General features: G+C 52.4%; 1 protein-coding gene across 1 annotated transcript; it reads right to left on the reverse strand.

Annotated features, from left to right (window-relative positions):
- Window positions 1-285: 285 nt before the first annotated feature.
- On the reverse strand, window positions 286-2,633 carry LOC137824808 (uncharacterized). The gene is made up of 3 exons (XM_068630487.1): window positions 2,145-2,633; window positions 1,309-1,973; window positions 286-664 (listed from the first exon to the last, which is right to left on the reverse strand). Exons 1-3 carry the CDS (start codon window positions 2,631-2,633, stop codon window positions 286-288), a joined length of 1,533 nt encoding a protein of 510 aa, XP_068486588.1.
- Between the last annotated feature and the right edge of the window lie 19,677 nt (window positions 2,634-22,310).

Genomic DNA, 22,310 nt, shown 5'->3' on the forward strand with positions numbered 1-22,310 from the left:
CCTCATCTTGGCGATGCCTCATCTTTGTCTTTGTTCCTTTGATCTTTGATCTTACATGAAAGGGGAAAACTAAGGCAAGAATATGTTAAACTTTTCTTTTCCTTATTTGGGTGACCTCGTTAAAAAACCCCCGGGAGGGAAAAAAAGTGTCCCCTTTACAAAATTTCAACTAAAATAAAACTTTAAATTCGCCGCATTCCAACTACGTGGGATGGGGCCTCCTTCTAAAGTCTCTAACTTATATGAACCATTCCCTTTGGCTTTAATTACTCTGAACGGTCTAGTCTACTTGGGAGACAACTTGTTTTCCAACTTGTAAGGGTGAGCCTTCCTCATGACTAGATCACCAACCTGAAATTGTCGCAGCTTCACCTTAGAGTTGTACTGACGCTCTACTATTCTCTTCACAGCCTCAGCCTTAATTCTCGCCTCTTCTCTAGCTTCGTCTATCAGATCCAGGTTCACCTTCCTTTCTTCGTTGGACTCTTTTGCCACGAAGCCTAGGAAACGAGGCGAGCTCTCGTGGATCTCTACTGGGATCATGGCGTCCGACCCATACACTAGGCTGAAAGGCGTCTTCATGGTGGAAGATTGAGGCGTGGTGTGGTAAGCCCATACGATTCTTGGTACTTCTTCCGCCCACGCCCCTTTAGCCTTCTCTAATCTGCGTTTCAAACCCCTTAACAAAACTCTGTTTGCTGACTCGACCTGCCCATTCGTCTGGGGGTGTTCGACTGATGCAAACACCTGCTTAATTCCTACTTCTGTACATAGCTTCCCCAACTGTTGGCTCGCGAACTGGGTGCCATTGTCTGAAATGAGACGCCTCGGCACCCCAAAACGACACACAATGTTCTTTCAAACAAAGTGTTGTACCTTGTGCGCAGTGATCTGTGCCACTGGTTCTGCCTCTATCCACTTGGTGAAGTATTCGATGGCAACGATCAAGTACTTCATCTGCCTTATCGGCATGGTCATGGGAACGGGCCTAAGATATCAATTCCCCAAGTATGGAAAGGCCATGGTTTGTATATGGATCTCAGTTCCTTTGGCGGCACCTTGTGCCAATCGGCGTGCATCTGACACTGCTTGCAACGCTGGGCGTATCGCACGCAGTCCTCTCTTACTATTGGCCAGAAAAACCCTGCACGTATTACCTTGGATGCCAAGGATCTTCCTCCCACGTGGCTCCCACAAATACCTTCGTGGAGTTCAGCCATTATCCTGGTGCACTCGTCGCCACTTACGCATGTCAAGATAGGGTGCGTAAACCCGTGTCTGAATTATATCCCATCCACTAAGGTTTACCTTGCGACGTTCCTCTTGATCTTCTTGTCCTCTTCTGATTCCGCTGGGAGGATTCCATCCTCTAGGTATCGTCTGTAAGGGGTCATCCATGTGTCGCCTTCCTCCAAAGCACATACCTGTACACCCTTTTCTTCTTCTGGCGAGGTCGCGTAAGTACTGATGCAGGGTGCCCTCACCGTATCTTGACTAAAAGAGCGATGGTTCCTTGGCTTTCCTCTTGTTGTACTAACGTGAAGAACATCCACCCTGTTGTCTGCAACAAACTTTCGCGGGATTTTGAGGGTCTCTTGGATTACAGTCCTCTGCCTTCCCCCCTTGCCTGAGCTGGCCAGCTTGGCAAGCAGGTCAGCTCTGGCATTCTGCTCCCTAGGGACGTGCACTAGCTTAAACGCAGCGAAAGCTCTCTTCAACACCTCGACGTACCTCAAGTATGCGGCCATCTGTGGATCCTTTGCCTGATACTCCCCTGTTACTTGCCCTGTGACCAATTGTGAGTCACTCTTTGCCAGGAGGCTCTGAGCACCCATTTCTTTAGCCAAAAGCATCCCAGCAATCAACGCCTCGTACTCCGCCTGTTTATTGCTCGCTTTGAAGGCGAAGCGTAAAGCTTGCTCGATCAACACGCCATTAGGGCCCTCCAAGATTATTCCCGCGCCACTCCCTTGCTGGTTGGAAGATCCATCCACTGAGAGCATCCACTGTGACCCTAACTCCACCTCTTGAGGGTCTCCTCCTGGTGAGAGCTCTGCCACGAAGTCAGCATAGACTTGCCCTTTGATGGACCCCCTGGGTTCATACTGGATATCAAACTCCGACAGCTCTACCGCCCAACGAACCATCCTCCCTACTACATCTGGCTTTTGAAGTACTTTTTGGATGGGGAGGTTTGTCATCACCACCACTGTGAAGCTGTGGAAATAGTGGCGGAGCCTTCGGGCTGAGAACACCACTGCTACTGCCACCTTCTCTAGTGATTGGTACCTCAATTCTAGGCCTTGCAAGGCCTTGCTTACGAAGTAAATGGGCTTCTGCACTTGGTCTTGCTCCTGGACCAGCCCAGAACTAATGGCCCACTCTGTTACCGCAAAGTATAATCGAAGGGGGACGCCTACTTGTGGCTTGCAAAGAACCGGCGGCGTCGCCAAGTACTCCTTCAACTTGAGGAACGCTGCTTCACACTCATCCGTCCATGGAAAACGGATATTCCTCTTGAGGCATTGGAAATAAGGGTGGCCTTTCTCCCCTCCATCGGACACAAACTTAGACAAAGCTGCCATCCTCCCAGTCAATTGTTGGACTTCTTTTACTGAGTTTGGGCTCCTCATGGCTATAAATCCCAAGAACTTCCCTGCTTCCAACCCAAAAACGCACTTTTATGGGTTTAATTTGAGGCGATACTTTGATATGGTAGCAAACAGCTCTTCCAGATCCGCTGCATGTTGCCCTCTCTCGTGTGAAGTCACCACCATGTCATCTACGTAGGCCTGCACGTTCCTTCCCAGCATGGGTGCAAGGACCTTGTCCATCAGCCTCTAGTAGGTGGCGCCTGCATTTTTCAACCCAAAGGGCATCACTTTGTAACAGTAACTGTTCGTCTCCGTCATGAACGTCGTTTTGCTCTCATCCCTAGGATGCATCTTGATCTGATTGTAACCTGAGAACGCATCCAAGAAACTCAACATCTTTGAAGGCTTACGGTGTTCTTGAGTTTTCTTGCACTGTTCCGCACTGTTTTCTCCGATTGATCGCTGATTCGATCGAGGCTGAAGTGTTGTTTGCTGCATTCCTGTGATTCGCTGAAGTTAATGAGAAAAATGAGAAGCAATCGTTCCAGTCCCGTGGCGCCTGTCGCTGCTGAAGGCGACACCGCCATGACCATGGCGCAGATGGCAGAGATGATGCGCTCGTTGCAGGCAACTGTGGAAGCCTCGCGCGTAGAGCAGGCGAGGATACATGAGGACCTGGTCGCCTCTCGCGCCAGGAACGAGGAGCTCAGCAAGGTGACTGAGGAGCTGCGTCGAGCTCTTCAGGAGCAGCAAGGACGTTCTTCTGCTGAAGAGGTGGCGCCGTCGACGCCACCTCGTGTTTTCCCTATGCCTTTTGTTCAGGCGATTACCGACACGCCTATTCCCACGAGCGTGGTTCCGGTTAAGGCTGTCTTTACCGGCGTGGAGGATCCAGAGGCTCATCTGACCACGTTCCACACGCAGATGATGCTGTCGGGAGGGTCAGACGCCGTCTACTGCAAGATGTTCATGAGTACGCTCCAGGGAACGGCAATGAAGTGGTTTGTGAGCCTGCCTAACGGCCACATAACCAATTTTCAACAGTTCTCGAAAATCTTTGTCGAGCAGTACATTGTGAATAAGGCACCGCCCAGGGTGTCTTATGATCTATTTAATATAAGGCAGTACCATGGGGAGTCCCTCAGAGACTACCCCAATCGCTTCGGAGCGCAGATGGTCAGATCGCCGGCCAAGGATGAAGAAATGCTGGTCTATGCCTTCAAGAAGGGCGTGCAGCCAGGGCCATTCTGCGAGGCCTTGATCAGGGCTCATCCAGCGACGTTTGCTGAAGTCAGGCGACTTGCGGTGGCCCACATCGCCGACGAGAGTGAAGTCGCCGAGAAGAGGGGCAGCGTGGCTCCCGCCAGGCCACGCGCCCAGACCAGGATCCAGCCGCAGAGGGTGCTGGAAACGGCGGCGGCGGCCAGAAAAGACCAGAGGACTCGCCATCCTTACGACAGGAGGAACAAGGGAAGAAGCCAAGCGCGCCAACAACCAGCACGCCAACAACCAGCACGCCGGGAATACAATCGCCCGCCTAAACACAAATTTGTCATGGGACTAGCGGACCTGATCGCTATCCCTAACATATCTGCTAGGTTGAAGGCGCCTGAGAAGGTGGGCGACAAGGTGCTGGGGTCAAAGCCAGACGCCTGGTGCGAGTTCCACCAATGTTTTGGCCACACCTTGGACTCGTGTTTGTCTTTGGGGTATCAGCTCGACGATCTGGTCAAGAGCGGGTTCCTAAATGACTATCTGCTGGATAGAAGGACGGGGGGAGCGTCGAGTTCCCGGCCAGCAGGTGGAGAAGCCCAACAACACGAGATGCCTATCCACGGGGAGATCCACACCATTGCAGGGGGTTTCTCAGGTGGTGGATGCACCGCATCGCAGAGGAAAAAGTATGCGCGATCGGTGATGGCAGTGGACATGTTTGAAGATCACTCGCCGGAGGTGGACATTACGTTCACCAGGCAGGATCTCCGGGACGTTGTGCCTCATGACAACGATCCCATAGTTATTTCGTTGGTTACAGCAGGGAGGAAGGTCCATAGAGTTCTGGTGGACCAAGGAAGCTCGGCAGACGTGATGTTCTGGCCGACTTTCACACAGCTGGAATTGCCCCTTGATCAGCTAAGACCCTATGGAGGGTGCTTATATGGGTTCGCTGGTGACCAGGTGGAGGTCAGGGGGTACATTGAGCTGAGAACCACGTTTACAGATGAGGCCGGGTCGAGGACGGAGAAAATCAAGTACCTCATCGTAAACGCCCCTTCAGCATATAACATCCTGTTGGGAAGGCCCACTCTTAACAGGATAGGCGCCATTCCGTCGACTCGGCACATGAAGGTGAAGTTGCCGCCATGGAAGGGGTGGTGATCACGATCAAGTCTGATCAGAAAGAAGCGAAAAGGTGCTATGAGAGTAGCCTGGAAAACAAAAGATCAGTGAGTTATGTAACAACCACCCCACCTCCCGGTGTGAAGCCCAAACCGCCGGTAACAGAGGAGGCCGCCGGAAGGGATGTAGAGATGGTAGACGCTGAGCTAGGGGAGAGGAATGCTGGCCTGGAGGAGGAAGAGGCGCGGAATCGCCCCGAGGAAGCAAGGGAACAGGGAATCGCCAGGGCGGTGATCGCCAGAGAATCCAGGCCTAAACCTGTCGAGCAGTGGCTCGAGAAGGAGATCGGAGGGAAAATCTTCAAGCTCGGAAGATCCCTGAAGGTCGATCTCCAGGACTAGATCGCCAAGGTGATTGAGCGGCATCTGGACGCATTTGCATGGTCCGCTTCGGACATGCCCGGGATTGATCCCGACTTCTTGTGCCATCATCTGGCGATGGACACTTTGGTGAGACCGGTGCGACAAAGGAGAAGAAAATTCAACGAGGAGAGGAGGCAGGCGATCAGGGATGAAACACAGAAACTCCTCGCTGCAGGCCACATCAGGGAAGTCCAGTACCCTGAATGGTTGGCAAATGTCGTACTGGTGAAGAAGAGTAACGGGAAATGGCGCATGTGCGTCGATTTCACCGATCTGAACAAAGCTTGCCCAAAGGATTCGTATCCTTTACCAAACATTGATGCCCTGGTTGATAGTGCTGCAGGGTGCAAGCTGCTGAGTTTCCTGGATGCCTTCTCGGGCTATAATCAGATCAAGATGCATCCCATGGATGAAGAAAAAACACCCTTCATGACGGAGAGGTCGTGCTACTGCTATAAGGTGATGCCGTTTGGGCTGAAGAACGCGGGGGCCACGTACCAGAGGCTGATGGATCGAGTACTTGCACCAATGCTGGGAAGGAACGTGCAAGCCTACGTCGATGACATAGTTGTGACCTCGCAGGAGAAAGGCAAGCACGTTGCAGACTTGGAAGAATTGTTCACGGCGATCGCCAAGTTCAAGTTAAAGCTCAATCCGGAAAAATGCATTTTCGGCGTGGAGGCTGGAAAGTTTTTGGGTTTTCTCTTGACTGAAAGAGGAATAGAAGCTAACCCAGACAAGTGCGCCGCCATCTTGGCGATGAGAAGCCCGGCTACGGTGAAAGAAGTCCAGCAGCTAACAGGTCGGGTGGCAGCCCTATCTCGCTTCGTGTCAGCTAGCGGAGAAAAGGGGCATCCCTATTTTCAATGTCTGCGGCGCAATAACAAGTTCGCTTGGACGAAAGAGTGCGAGGAAGCTTTCGTCAAACTAAAGGAGTATCTGGCGAGCCCGCCGGTTCTGTGCAAACCGCTGGCGGGAATCCCTCTCAGGTTGTATTTTGCTGTGACTGAGAGGGCGGTGAGTGCGGTGCTCGCCCAGGATCAAGATCAGGCTCAGAAGCCTATTTATTTTGTGAGCAAGGTGTTGCAGGGCCCAGAAACGAGATATCAGGCCCTGGAGAAGGCTGCGCTGGCTGTGGTGTTTTCGGCGAGGAGGTTGCGCCACTACTTCCACAGTTTCACGATACTGGTGATGACTGACCTGCCCATCCAAAAGGTCTTGAAGAAACCCAATGTTGCGGGAAGGATGGTGAAGTGGGCCGTAGAGTTGTCAGAGTTTGATATTAAGTACGAGCCCCGAGGCCCGATCAAGGGGCAAATCTTTGCAGATTTCGTGGTTGAGCTCTCGTCAGAGGCGACGCGGGTTGAAGGAGACGATTTCCGTTGGGTACATTCGGTGGATGGATCGTCGAACCAGCAGGGCAGCGGTGCTGGAGTCATATTGGAAGGACCCAACGGCGTGCTGATTGAACAATCTTTGAGGTTTGCCTTCAAAGCCAGCTACAATCAAGCAGAGTATGAGGCGCCGATCGCCGGGATTTTGCTGGCCAAGGAGATGGGAGCTAGGGTGCTGATGGCTAAGAGTGACTCGCTGCTAGTCACAGGGCAAGTAACCGGCGAGTTCCAGGCTAAAGATCCACAAATGGCGGCTTACTTGGCGTATGTGCAGGAATTGAAGAGTTGGCGTATGTGCAGGAATTGAAGAGTTCATTTGCCTCTTTTGAGGTAGTACATGTGCCCCGAGAGCAGAATGCCCGAGCTGACTTGCTTGCTAAGCTCGCCAGCTCAGGCAAGGGGGGTAAGCAGAGGACGGTGATTCAAGAAACTCTGAAGACGCCAAGGGCATTTGTAGTAGATCACCTGGTCCTTCAAATAAGCAAGTCGACGGAGAGAGCAGCGAGAAGCCATATGTCCCTGACGCAAGAAACTCTGAGATCGCCGAGAGTTAGAGCATGTCGAGGAGAGAAGGTGGATGTGATGCAGGTCTGCGCCGCCCATGAGCCAGACACTTGGATAACGCAATACAAACGGTGCCTGGCGGACGGCCTCCTCCCGCTGGATCCGACAGAAGCTAGGAAGGTAAAGAAAAATTCCAGCAAGTATACGTTGATTGATGGCGACCTGTACAGGTTTGGGTTCACTCACCCGCTCCTGGAATGTATACACGGCGAGAAGTGCACGAGAATCATGGCGGAGCTCCACGAAGGTATATGCGGAAGCCACGTCGGGGGTCGAGCTCTGGCCGCGAGGACTCTCCGTGCAGGCTACTACTGGCCATCCATGAGAGAAGATTGCAAGAAATATGCCCAATGTTGTAAACAATGCCAGCAGCACGCCGATTGGCATAACGCCTGGTGTCAGATAATGGGACGCAGTTTGCAAGCCACCTGTTGAAGAAGCTTTGCGAAGGGGTGGGAATTCAACAAGTGTTTGCATCCGTCGAGCACCCTCAGACAAATGGCCAGGTGGAGTCAGCCAATCGGGTGTTGTTGAGAGGTTTGAAGAGAAGGCTTGAGAAAGCCAAGGGAAGTTGGGCTGAGGAGGTGCCCCGCATAGTGTGGGCGTACCACACCACCGAGCAGTCAGGAACCCACGAGACCCCGTTCAGCTTGGTCTATGGGTGTGATGCCATGATTCCAGTGGAGATCCAGGAGAGCTCGCCGAGATTCCAGAACTTCGTAGAGGAAGACTCGAATGAAGAGAGAAGGCTAAACCTGGATCTGCTGGATGAGGTCAGGGAAGAGGCGAGGTTGAAGGCTGAGGCCGTGAAGAGAAGGGTTGAACGAAGATACAACTCAAAGGTGATGCCAAGGCAGTTTAGAGAGGGCGACTTGGTGATGAGGAAGGCCCACCAGTACGAGATGGAGAATAAATTGTCACCCAAGTGGACTGGACCGTTCAGAATAACCGAGGCGCTCGGAAACGGGGCCTACCGCTTAGAGACGCTGGAAGGAGGGGCGATCCCTCGCACCTGGAACGCCACACACCTAAAGTTGTACTATAGTTAAGAGCTTTGTAAGTAAAGACAAACACAAATGTTATATTACAATGTCTCTGTTAAAACAGTTTCAAGGGGGCACTCTTTTTTCCCTAAGGAGGGTTTTTAATGAGGCCACCCAATAAAAGAAGAGTTTTCGAAGTATAAGGCGTTTTCTGGTTGCATGTTTGCTGTTTTCCAAAAGTTTTGAAGAAAGACCTTGTCACTTGTAAGTGATTTAAGGCAAGAAAAGATATATCGCATGTTTCCAGTTAAAAGTTTTAAGTCCTCATCGTTTTTCGGCGATTGGAGGCACCAGTTAAGTTTTAAGTCCTCATCGTTTTTTGGCGATTGGAGGCACCAGTTAAGTTTTAAGTCCTCATCGTTTTTCGGCGATTGGAGGCACCAGTTAAGTTTTAAGTCCTCATCGTCTTTCGGCGATTGGAGGCACCAGTTAAGTTTTAAAAGTCCTCATCGTCTTTCGGTGATCGGAGGCACCAGATGAAAGACCTCAACGCCCTCGCGCGTCCTGAGGCAAGTAAAGACCTCCTCGCCGTCGAGCGAGTGCAGGCGAGAAAGAGTAAAAAGTCCTCCATGTTTCTGGGGGCGAGAAGATGGAACCCCTGGGGCAATGTAGAGGCAAGTTAAAGACCTCCTCGCCGTCGAGCGAGTGCAGGCGAGAAAGAGAAAGGTCCTCAGTGCATCCAGGGGGGAGGAGATGTACACCCTGGGCAAGTTGAGGCACCAGATAAAGTCCTTCTCGCCGTTGTGCGAGCTAAGGCAAGTTAAAAGACCTCCTCGCCGTCGAGCGAGTGCAGGCGAGAAAGAGTAAAAAGTCCTCCATGTTTCTGGGGGCGAGAAGATGGAACCCCTGGGGCAATGTAGAGGCAAGTTAAAGACCTACTCGCCGTCGAGCGATTGCAGGCGAGAAAGAGAAAGGTCCTCAGTGCATCCAGGGGGGAGGAGATGTACACCCTGGGCAAGTTGAGGCACCAGATAAAGTCCTTCTCGCCGTTGTGCGAGCTAAGGCAAGTTAAAAGACCTCCTCGCCGTCGAGCGAGTGCAGGCGAGAAAGAGTAAAAAGTCCTCCATGTTTCTGGGGGCGAGAAGATGGAACCCCTGGGGCAATGTAGAGGCAAGTTAAAGACCTCCTCGCCGTCGAGCGATTGCAGGCGAGAAAGAGAAAGGTCCTCAGTGCATCCAGGGGGGAGGAGATGTACACCCTGGGCAAGTTGAGGCACCAGATAAAGTCCTTCTCGCCGTTGTGCGAGCTAAGGCAAGTTAAAAGACCTCCTCGCCGTCGGGCGAGTGCAGGCGAGAGAAAGAGAAAGGTCCTCAGTGCATCCAGGGGGGAGGAAATGTACACCCTGGGCAAGTTGAGGCACCAGATAAAGTCCTTCTCGCCGTTGAGCGAGTTCAGGCAAGTTAAAAGACCTTCTCGCTTACATGCGAGCTTAGGCAAGATAAAATCCTTCTCGTCTCGAACGAGTTCAGGTATGGCGCAGAGGGTGGAAGAAGTATGGAAGGTGCCTAAGGTAGGTTCGAAGAGAACGCCTAGTCAGCCGGTCTTTGTTCTGAAGTTCAGGAGGGTAAAGAAGGGATCCCTAAAGGCGTCTCTGCCCCATGCAGGGAAACGATTGCCAAAGCATGAGGCTAGGAAGAGCTAATGGTACCAAGAGTTCTTGGCGATCGGAAAAAGCTCAAACAGCGGCGAGAAGGTTAAAAGGCTTGTTTGATAAAGCAGGTCGAGGGGGACGCTGTTTGAGCCAATAATTGAGTTACAGTTCGTTGCCTGAAGGGTATTCTTGTGATAAGGTTAGTTGCTTTAAGAGTACAAGTTGGTTAAAGTGATTGTTACTTAAGTTTGAAGTGGTTCGAAGCGATTAAGTCAGAAGGTTGTGTTTGCAAAAATCGTTAAGTTAAATCCGACAAAGTTAAACATGCAAAGAAGGTAAAGCGCTTAAAGAAGTCAAGAGAGTGAATACCCAAACTTTGTCATTGAGATAAGTATTTGTTAAAGGCATACATACAGGAGTTTTTATAGAATAATACAAGGGAAATCATAAAAGTAGCAGATGAGGTGGAGTTGATTAGTCTTCAGCAGGAACGACCTTTCCATCTACTACTTCGTTGTTCAACGACACCAGGCTGAGATCCAGATCGGGAAATAGGCAAGCGAATTGTTCCCGCGCAGCTTCGAATCCAGCAGCCAGAATCTGAGCAGAATTTAGCTTGAGTGCTTCGATTTGCCCCTGAAGTTCCTCAATCCGCTTCTTGAGGTCTTCGGTTTGCTCTTTCAGCTCTTTGTTCTGCTGTTCCAGCTCTTCAACCTGTTTTTTAAGTTGTTCGTTGGTCTCTTGAGCCTGGAGAAGGTCTTCAGTAACCTTCTTGGATTCCGATTGTGCTTGGGCCAACTCAGCAGCCATCTTTCCCTTCTCTTTGTTGGCCTCAGCAAGATCAGCCATGGCGTCGTCCCTCGCCTTTTCTACTTGCCCAAGTAGTTTCTCTCGGTCGATCGACCTCTACTCCAGTTTTTGCATCTTAGCGGCGTCAGCTTGAATGTGAGCCTCCAGGTCGATCGCCTTGGCGCGAAGAGGCACGATTTTGCTTTCCAGCTCAACCTTCTCTTGGGCAAGATCGTGAACTTTGCGGCGAAGGTTAGTAGCCTCCTTGCGCGCCAGCCTGAGCTCGGTACTCATTGCATCCTCCACTCGGGAGTGTTCGATTTCTGCGAGCGTCAGGCTGAAGGACAACTTCTCCACCTCGATCTTCATAGTGCTGTTTTCGGTTTTGAGGTTGAAGAGGTCGTCCTGGAGTCTCCTGGTTGAGCCCTCCACAGCCCTGGTTATAATCGCTGGGATGTCCTCTGCTATGGTTTTCAGTTTGGCGGTCAGAGGTTCCCACATCCTTGTGACCTCAAGGGGAAGGTTTGCTGCTTGGAGAGGCGCCAGGTGGGCTTGTTGTGGGTTCTCGTCGCCACCTTCCTTAGCAGGATCTTCAGTGTTTGCTTCCTAGCGCGACGACGGGGTCGGGGATTCGGTGATTAGAATCGGAGAGGTGTGAGCAACCTCATCCCCGATTGGAACATCTCCTGCAGCGGAGGCGTTTGAAGGGGGACCCCCTCCGGCTGACACATATGGTGTAGAGGCGCTCGGGGGGTCCTCCAGGAAATTTGGCTCTTGGGCCTCAGCTGCAGGTGGCGCAGTGGCCAGTGGAACCGCTTGGACTGGTGAAGAAGGAGCCTGTGGTGTTGGCGAGGATGGAGGAGGAGCAGGCGTTGATGGTGGTGTCGAGCTTGGAAGAGGTGGTGGGGCAGGTGGTGAAGATGGTGCCACCCTTTTCCTCTTCGTAACGAGGCCATCCTCGGTGACCTCGTCGTCCTCTTCTTCCTCCTCATGGACGACTTGAGGGGCTTTCCTTTTGGGTCTCTTAAGGACCAATTTTTTCGTTGGGCGGGCTCCTTGGGTGGTGATCGCCCTTGGACAATGGCGGCCTCCACCACCGAGTTGGGCACCGTTTGGGAACCGGTTGCCAACCCGTGGTTTCGGGCGAGCGACTTGAGTTCGGCGAGCATGTTCCTGGGCAACATGTTGTCTGCAGGGGACAGAGATGCGTGGGTTAACTCAAGGAAAATAGATAAGTGCATAGTGTAATAAACAGCAAAGCAAGTGATATGTGCAGAAAAGGTAAAGCCAAAGTCTTGCGCATAACGCACAAGACGCCCAGAAACAGCTAAGCAGAAGCAGTATTAAAGCAATAGTTCAAATGACCTAACCTATTTGAAATTCTAGCTGATCTTCGTAGAATTCAAAGCTGATCAGGGAGGTGGTGAGGAAAGTTATATTTGCGTCCGCCACCTTCTTCCAGAAGAGACAAAGGTCTCTGTCCAATGCTCCCATGCTATCAGGACTTCTGGGCCTCCTGAAGCAGCTCTTGGACTCCTTTTTCCCCTTGTCCACCCAGTACAAGGGGAAGCCATCAAGAAGGGAGGTGTCCTTGTCGTTTGCACGTACTTGGACGAATTTCCCCTTCCAGTCTTTGTACGATTGCTGGAAGATGGTGAAGATGGATCTCCCAGCAATCGCATTCAAGCTGACCCACAGGCGGTCTCCTGGGTGCTTGGCTTCGAAAAGGAACAAAAACACGTCCACCGACGCGGGCAACCCCAGGTGGGCGCACGTTACTTGGAAGGCTCGAACAAACGCCCAGCTGTTGGGATGAAGCTGGGCGGCTGCAATATTGAGCTCGGTGAGAAGTTCCCTCTCGAATCGGGTAAGAGGGAACCTGAGCCTGACCTTCTTGAACAGAGTCGTATAGACAAAGCAGAAGGGCCCGTCGGCGCTTACTTTGTCATCAGCACACACGGGCAGGTCGGCGGGGCAAGGCAGCACCATCATCCTTTCGTCGTGCTCCTTGTGAAACGACTGGTAGATCTCGTCCCCCTTAGTCAGCCGCAAGACTGCCCCCGCAGTGTTCACAGAGGATATTTCTTTCCGAAGGGTTGAGTTAGCCCAGGGGTATAAAGTTTTGAAGTCTGGCGGAGGAACGGGGACTCCCCCAGCATTAGATGGAGTCGCCTGAGCCAGGGCAGATTGGGAAGACGCAGGCCTCTCAGCCTGCGAAGAGGGAGCGCCACGAACTTGTGTTGAGTCGTGTGCTTGTGAAGGAAGGTTTCGTGCTGAAGGAGGGGGGTTCGGGGTAATCTTTGTGCGAGTCATGATAGCAACTGCAAAGGAAGAAGAAAGGAAAAATGATCAGGGGGTTACAGGGGCTGACTCGATCATAGAAGGAAGGTGAAAAAGCGAACGAATGTAAGTTCGTTGCGACGATCGACAAAGCCCTAAGTTACGCAGAACGAGAAATGGAAAAAACAACCCACAGCGTATGCACCAAGCAGTTACAGGATGATGCAAATCGGTGAAAATGCAAGAAAACCCAGCAGATGAAGGAAAGTAGTTACCTTTCGATGATCAGGAAGACGGTGGAGGAAGATGGTGATCTCGAGCGTTGAAGAGTGTTGAGAGTTTTCGCAGAAGGAAGTTAGAGCGTTTGCAAGCACGAAGAAAGTGATGGAACAGTGAAGCGAAATGGGTTTAAGGGTTTTTCGAAATGGGTTTAGGGAAACGCAAACGGCAAATGAAGGGAGCCGTTGATGAAGCCACGTGTCGATCGATGAGTGAGGGGTTTGGTGGGGCGTCAGAGCAGCAGAAAGTACAACCGCTTGGAATTCCGCGTCAGGGCCACGTAGATCGGTGTTAACGAGGGCTCTTTCAGTCTTTTCGCTAGACAAAGTCTTCGCTTAAGACTGGGGGGCTTGTGTACCGCCCTGATGGTCGGGTGTGATGACATGGCATCCTGCTACAGTGTAGGTGTGTTGACAAGGCGCCAGGTTGGCAGAAAGGAAGGAAGTCGGGGGGCACGTGTAGTCGCCAGTTGTTAAGCTGGCGTGTTCCGACTTCCAGCTTACCAGAATGGGCGATCGCCAGGTTGAAGATGAAGTCGCCAGATGTAGACCCAGGCGACCAAGCAGTCGGAGATCGCCAGAACAAGCACATCGCCGAAGATGAAGGAGAAACAGGTTACGAAGGCGGCCGGCGAGACCACAGGGAAGGTGTATGAAGGCCCCTAACTCGCCAGTTCCAGTAGAGATCGCACTCCTAAGTTAGCTATGCACTGAGCAGTACCATGCATAAGTAACTTAGCCAAAATGAGAGTAGAAGCAGCGCCAAGTCAGGGAGCCTCCAGATGATGGCACGTGTACAGTTGGATGCGAGCCACGTGTCCAAGTCTGTAACTGCCAGGAGAGAGAAAGCCACCAGGTATATAAGAGTTCTTAACAAACTTTCTGAGGTACGCACGTTCAGTTCATACACTTTACACTTGCGAGTGATAGAGCTAACTGTGAGAGAGGATTTGCACGGTTCCAGTTCTATTAGTTTTTGGTGATACCGTCACTGACTTGAGCGTTGGAGTGCGATCGGCCGCAGCGGCGCTGCGCTGTTTCTTTGCAGGTTCTTGAGATAGATCCCGAAGAGGAACGGAGGTGAGAAGCGGTGCGCACGACGATCCTTTGACGAGGAAGTTTCCAGCGTTCCAGTCAACAGGCAGGATCAGTGGGTACGAGTCTTTAAGGCATGCCTTGTTCAGATCTGTGAAGTCAACGCACATCCTCTATTTCACATTCGCCTTCTTCACTAGAACTGCGTTGGCCAGCCACACAGGGAATTGTATCTCTCTGATGTGCCCAGTGCTTAGCAGCTTCTGCGTCTCTTCCTTCATGACGAGGCATTGTTTTTCGTTGAACTTCCTCCTTCTTTGTCGCACTGGGCGAACCTTGGCGTCCATGGTAAGATGGTGACACAAAAAATCTGGGTCGATGCCTGGCATGTCCGCCGCAGTCCACGCGAATGCATCTAGGTGGCGCAAGATCTTCGCAGCTACGTCTTTTCATTCTTCCAGGCTCAAGAAGCGTCCTAATTTGAACACCTTACCCCCATCTGTCTTTCCACCACGTTGTCTACTGGTTGGGATTGCTCACTCTGCACGTTCTCTGAGTGGGACTCATTCATGGAGTCTTCTTCTATAGGCGTCGCCTTGTCGGATGCATCGGGCATTGCCTCCTCTGACTCTTCTCCCATGGGCGAGGCTTCTCCGTATACTTCTTCCAATTGCGAGGCTTCTCCTTATACTTCTTCCATTGGCTAGGCGTCACCGTTTCTCTCTTCTGTGCGTGCATCTTCTATAGGCGTCGCCCCTGCAGGTATGGCCTCGACAGGCATGGACTCTGCGGGCGTCGCCTCCTGCACTAGTTCTAACTCTACTCGCGAATCTGAAACTGGTGGTCGTTCAATCACCCTGACCACGCCTCTCTTCGTCTTCAGGCTATTTTCATAACACTTACGGGCCTCTTCCTGATCTGACTTGATTACGATTACTCTGCCACTAAGATCTGGTAGCTTCATCTTCATGTGGCGTGTGGAGGACACAACCCTTAATCTGTTCAAGGCAGGTCTGCCTAACAAGATGTTGTAGGCTGAGTTAGCGTTAACCACCAAGTATCGGATGCTCTCAGTGCGCGATGCCGCTCCATCAGTGAACGTCGTTCTCAGCTCCAGGTAGCCACGTACCTCTACTGGGTTATCTGCAAACCCGTACAAGCATCCAGTGTAGGGTCTCAGTAGGTCAGGGGATAATTGTAGCTTGTTGAAGGTCGACCAAAACATGACGTCTGCAGAACTGCCCTGGTTGATGAGAACCCTATGTACCTTTCTTCCCGCTGTGACTATTGAAATGACGACGGGGTCATTATCGTGTGGGATGACATCCCACAGGTCAGCCCTTGTGAAAACGAGGTCTGACTCCTACGGGTCGTCCGGAAATTCCTTAGCAACTGAACTTACTGACCTCACATATTTCTTAAGTTGAGAGGCAGTGGGTCCCCCTCCGGAAAAGCTTCCAAAAATGGTGTGTACTTCTCTATGAGTCGGCATTTCGTGCGCTTGACCTTCCTCTGGTGTCGCCGTGGTTGTGGTTGTAGTATACCCAGCGAGATAATCTTTTAGGAAACCATTCTTCACAAGTTCATCCAATTGATAGCCCAGCGCTAAGCAGTTGTTAATATGGTGCCCGAATGCTTCATGAAATTCGCACCATGATTCTTTGTGAGGTCCCAACACTTTATCAGACTACACGAGTGGCCTCAACCTGTCAGCTACGTTGGGCACAAGGATGAGGTCTTTAAGTTCCACCACAAAATTGTGCCTCAGAGGTCTATTTCCCTCTCTCCTTCCTTCTGCTCGACCCCTAGGCTAGGTCTTCCTTGCCTCGTAGGTGCGCTTCCTGTCTTGGTTCTTTCTTTCTGTGGCGGCTTCGTGAACCCTAGCAGGTTGTGTGCGCACTTGCGCTCTTGGGCGTGTGGGTGGGACCCTGTTGGCTTGATACTGCTTCACATCGAATAGGTCGTATGAAACTGGGGCTGGGGCCCTGTTGGCTAGATACTGCTCTCTGAATAGTCGCGAGAGCTGCGTGAAAGACGTGATGTGACCCTTTGGGAGGCTGATGAACCAATCCATGGCCATTCCAGTCAAAGTGCTCATGAAGAGCTTGCACCTTACGGCATCAGAACCGCCTACCAGCATCATCTGCGTGTGGAACGCAGTGAGGTGCGCCTCGGGGTCCTCCATCCCTGTGAAGGCTACGTTGGGCCCCGTGAATGTGTTGGGGATTGCTGTCTCTAGGATTGCCTGTGAGAATGGCGTTGAGAATTCTCTGGGTGGGGTGGCGGTCTCAGGCTCGTCTACATCGCGCCACCCGCGGCGTAGTTCCTCGTTGGCGAGGTGGAGCGAATCGTTTTTCACCTAAGACGCTGTGAGATCCGCCTGCATGCGCTCATGCTCCGCTTTTGATGCTGCCATTGCTTCTTGCAACCCTTGCATCATGCCCATGAGTTGTTGCATGGTCATCTCTTCACTCCTAGCGCGTGCGGGTCTCATGTTCGTGATTTCTGGAAGGCTTCTTGACTATCTGCGATTTGAGACCTGGAATTGGGTTGGAAACTGCAACTGAAACTGGAAAACTGTGTGACGGGACTGACGTTTTATATCGGCCCCACGGTGGGCGTCAAATGTTCCCGCCGGTTGACCTGGGTCGTCTTTATGCGTGGCTTGTTCTCACGAGCTATGGCACCTCCGTTCTGCTCCGTCTGTGAGTACCTGAAAAGAAGTGAACAAAGGGGCGCCCTCACGACCGTTTGCACTCCGACGATCAAGTCAGCTAGCGAGAAACATCAAAGGGTGACGCACCTCCGTATCGAACACCGTCACTGGATGCTCTGAAGGTGGTCGAAAATACTGTGTAACTAATGCTGTGTTGCCCTAATTGTCTGTGCGCACAGTGGGTGCGCCGTGAAACAACTAGGGTTTTTTTGTGTCTTTGTGTAGCTGTGTCAATTAGGTTAAAAACTTATCCCTTTTCAAATGTCCCAAGGCCCCTTTTTATACACCTCCTGTATTTAAAGCTCGTTAAAGCGCATTGAAAGCGTATAAAAATGTGCCTTGAAACACTTGATACGTAAACTAAATTAACGTGTACCTTAGCAAACTTCCACTAAAACATTGATGAACACGTGCTTATTGCCACGTGTTATTCTGACTTGATCGTTGTTCTACGCAGAGGGCCTCACGGCGTCGTAACCCAACTTAGGGTTATTCCATTGTGTGAGTCCTCTTTCCTCGAAGTGCATCTGACGCGTGGGGTGACTTTCTGGGTGCCAACTCATGCGCCCCAACCTCTAGTCACTCGCTCTGGGAGTGTATCTACCTTCCTCTCGCACCATGAACCTGGTTCACCCCTGGGCATGACCCTCTCATGGGTCGTATCTATCCCGGGGGTCTCCCTGAGGGGACGTGGGTACTTCACGAGTCAGGTTACTCCCCACTGGTACTAGAACTATTGCCTTGAAGCCACCTTTCTCTTCTCTTTGTTACTGTTCTGAGCTGTCGGACCTGAGACCCCCGAGCGGTGTCGCCTCCTCCATGGTCTTTCCTACCCATGGGTATTCGGGGGTAACACCGTCAACGTCTCACCTTGGCTATGTCTTATCTTGGCGACACCTTTGCCTGGCGACGCCTTCCCTTGGCGATGCCTTAATATGGCGACGCTTCAACCTGGCGACGCCTTATTTTGGCGATGCCCTAACCTAGCGACGCCTCATCTTGGCGACGCCTAACCTGGCGACGCCTAACCTGGCGACGCCTTATCCTGGCGACGCCTTATCCTTGCGACGCCCACACCTAGCGACGCCTGCACCCTAGCGACTCCTCAAGCGGTCAATTCGTTGACTTTCTTCCTTGGGTCCCTTGAGGGGCCCCACCATACGTTGACTTTGACTTTGACTTTGACTTTGGTCAACGCCCGGGGACGGGACGATACAGCAATGGACTGGTTCATCAGCCTTCCAGATGGCCACGTGACCTCCTTTGCGCAGCTATCACAGTTGTTCAGGGAGAAGTATATCACGAACCGGGCTCCCCGCCGGTGTCGTATGATCTCTTCGACGTGAAGCAGTATCAGGGGGAGACGTGGAAGGAATACATCAACCGCTTTGGGGCACAGGTGGTGAAGGTTGGCACCACTGAAGAGTCGATGATCGTTTATACGTTCAGGAAGGGAATCTACCCTGGGCCATTCTGGGAGTCGCTCATCAGAAACCACCCCAGAACCTTCGCAGAAATCAGGCGTCGCGCGGTGGAGCACATTGCCACAGAGGGAGAGTTATGCGAGAAACGTGCGAGTGTTGCACCCGCACGCCCTAAAGCGTCGTCGCGCGCACAGCCCACGAGGGTGAACGAGGTCGTGACGGGGAAGAGAGGCTAGGAGAGGAAGCGCCCCTACGAGCCGAGGAAGCCCCAGCCCAGGGGGCACTCAGGAAAGAACAGGCGAGTTAGGCACAACTTTGTGGTGGAGCTGAAGGACCTCATTGTTGTGCCCAACATAGCAGATAGGCTGAGGATCCCTCCAAAGACAGACCAGGTGCTGGGACCACACAAGGACGCGTGGTGTGAGTTTCATCAGGAGTTCGGGCACTCCATCACGAACTGCTTGGCTCTGGGCCATCAGTTGGACGAGCTAGTGAAGAGCGGATTCCTGAATGACTATCTGGTGGGGTCATCCAGAGCCGCGGCCTTAGCAGCACCAGTGGAAAACCAGGCCCATGAGATACCTATCCATGGGGAAGTCCACACCATTTCTAGTGATTTTTCAGGCGGAGGAAGCACTGCCTCTCAGTGCAAGAGGTACGTGCGGTCAATGAATTCGATATGGAGCAGGCGGTGGACGACTCGCTGGACATCGACTTTGCGTTTGCAAAGGCTGATCTTAACGATGTCGTCCCCCACGATAATGACCCCGTGGTGATCTCGGTTGTCATCGCGGGAAGGAAGCTACATCGAGTGCTCGTGGACCAGGGCAGCTCGGCAGATGTAATGTTCTGGTCCACGTTCAACAAGTTGCAATTGTCCCCTGATCTGCTGAGGCCGTATACAGGGTGCTTGTATGGTTTCGCAGGGGACCAAGTGGAGGTGCGCGACTATTTAGAGCTGAGGACGACTTTCACGGATGGCACGGCGTCGCGCACCGAGAACATAAGGTAACTGGTTGTGAACGCCAATTCGGCGTATAACATTTTGTTGGGGAGGCCGGCTTTGAACAGGCTAAGGGGGGTGTCGTCTACACGACACATGAAGCTGAAACTGCCCGATCCTAGTGGCAGAGTGATCGTGATTAAGTCCGATCAGAAAGAGGCAAAGAAATGCTATGAAAATTGTACCGCCCTGATGGTCGGGTGTGATGACGTGGCATCCTGCTACAGTGTAGGCGTGTTGACAAGGCGCCAGTTGGCAGAAAGGAAAGAAGTCGGGGGGCACGTGTAGTCGCCAGTTGTTAAGCTGGCGTGTTCCGACTTCCAGCTTACCAGAATGGGCGATCGCCAGGTTGAAGATGAAGTCGCCAGATGTAGACCCAGGCGACCAAGCAGTCGGAGATCGCCAGAACAAGCACATCGCCGAAGATGAAGGAGAAGCAGGTTACGAAGGCGGCCGGCGAGACCACAGGGAAGGTGTATGAAGGCCCCTAACTCGCCAGTTCCAGTAGAGATCGCACTCCTAAGTTAGCTATGCACTGGGCAGTACCATGCATAAGTAACTTAGCCAAAATGAGAGTAGAAGCAGCGCCAAGTCAGGGAGCCTCCAGATGATGGCACGTGTACAGTTGGATGCGAGCCACGTGTCCAAGTCTGTAACTGTCAGGAGAGAGAAAGCCACCAGGTATATAAGAGTTCTTAACAAACTTTCTGAGGTACGCACGTTCAGTTCATACACTTTACGCTTGCGAGTGATAGAGCTAACTGTGAGAGAGGATTTGCACGGTTGCAGTTCTCTTAGTTTTTGGTGATACCGTCACTGACTTGAGCGTTGGAGTGCGATCGGCCGCAGCGGCGCCGCGCTGTTTCTTTGCAGGTTCTTGAGATAGATCCCGAAGAGGAACGGAGGTGAGAAGCGGTGCGCACGACGATCCTTTGACGAGGCAGTTTCCAGCGTTCCAGTCAACAGGCAGGATCATCAGGCGCCCACCGTGGGGCCGTGTAAAACAAGCTCCCATCCACAGCGTGAGTTCTTGGAAGTTTTCGAGGTTTTCTGCGTGGTTGTGTGCTGGTGCAACCGTCGTTCGCAGTTTCTTTGAGTTTCGTTCGGTGGATTTGCGTTTTGAACCGTTCGTTTGGCTTTTCGATCGGTGGAGTAAGGTTTACTGCTGCTTACTCGTAATCTGTTTGGTGGAAGTTCGAGTTCTTTCGCTTGTTTGGTTGTTCGCGGGGAAGCGGTGGTTTCTGGCGAAGTTGTGATTTTCTTTGAAGGCTTACGGTGTTCTTGAGTTTTCTTGCACTGTTCCGCACTGTTTCCGATTGATCGCTGATTCGATCGAGGCTGAAGTGTTGTTTGCTGCATTTCTGTGATTCGCTGAAGTTAATGAGAAAAATGAGAAGCAATCGTTCCAGTCCCGTGGCGCCTGTCGCTGCTGAAGGCGACACCGCCATGACCATGGCGCAGATGGCAGAGATGATGCGCTCGTTGCAGGCAACTGTGGAAGCCTCGCGCGTAGAGCAGGCGAGGATACATGAGGACCTGGTCGCCTCTCGCGCCAGGAACGAGGAGCTCAGCATGGTGACTGAGGAGCTGCGTCGAGCTCTTCAGGAGCTGCGTCGAGCTCTTCAGGAGCAGCAAGGACCTTCTTCTGCTGAATAGGTGGCGCCGTCGACGCCACCTCGTGTTTTCCCGATGCCTTTTGTTCAGGCGATTACCGACACGCCTATTCCCACGAGCGTGGTTCCGGTTAAGGCTGTCTTTACCGGCGTGGAGGATCCAGAGGCTCATCTGACCACGTTCCACACGTAGATGATGCTGTCGGGAGGGTCAGACGCCGTCTACTGCAAGATGTTCGTGAGTACGCTCCAGGGAACGGCGATGGAGTGGTTTGTGAGCCTGCCTAACGGCCACATAACCAATTTTCAACAGTTCTCGAAAATCTTTGTCGAGCAGTACATTGTGAATAAGGCACCGCCCAGGGTGTCTTATGATCTGTTTGATATAAGGCAGTACCATGGGGAGTCCCTCAGAGACTACCTCAATCGCTTCGGAGCGCAAATGGTCAGATCGCCGGCCAAGGATGAAGAAATGCTGGTCTATGCCTTCAAGAAGGGCGTGCAGCTAGGGCCATTCTGCGAGGCCTTGATCAGGGCTCATCCAGCGACGTTTGCTGAAGTCAGGCGACTTGCGGTGGCCCACATCGCCGACGAGAGTGAAGTCGCCGAGAAGAGGGGCAGCGTGGCTCCCGCCAGGCCACGCGCCCAGACCAGGATCCAGCCGCAGAGGGTGCTGGAAACGGCGGCGGCGGCCAGAAAAGACCAGAGGACTCGCCATCCTTACGACAGGAGGAACAAGGGAAGAAGCCAAGCGCGCCAACAACCAGCACGCCAACAACCAGCACGCCGGGAATACAATCGCCCGCCTAAACACAAATTTGTCATGGGACTAGCGGACCTGATCGCTATCCCTAACATATCTGCTAGGTTGAAGGCGCCTGAGAAGGTGGGCGACAAGGTGCTGGGGTCAAAGCCGGACGCCTGGTGCGAGTTCCACCAATGTTTTGGCCACACCTTGGACTCGTGTTTGTCTTTGGGGTATCAGCTCGACGATCTGGTCAAGAGCGGGTTCCTAAATGACTATCTGCTGGATAGAAGGACGGGGGGAGCGTCGAGTTCCCAGCCAGCAGGTGGAGAAGCCCAGCAACACGAGATGCCTATCCACGGGGAGATCCACACCATTGCAGGGGGTTTCTCAGGTGGTGGATGCACCGCATCGCAGAGGAAAAAGTACGCGCGATCGGTGAGGACAGTGGACATGTTTGAAGATCACTCGCCGGAAGT

The sequence above is a fragment of the Phaseolus vulgaris genome, chromosome 8 (assembly GCF_000499845.2).
Source record: "Phaseolus vulgaris cultivar G19833 chromosome 8, P. vulgaris v2.0, whole genome shotgun sequence".
In the NCBI taxonomy this organism is placed as follows: Eukaryota; Viridiplantae; Streptophyta; class Magnoliopsida; order Fabales; family Fabaceae; genus Phaseolus; species Phaseolus vulgaris.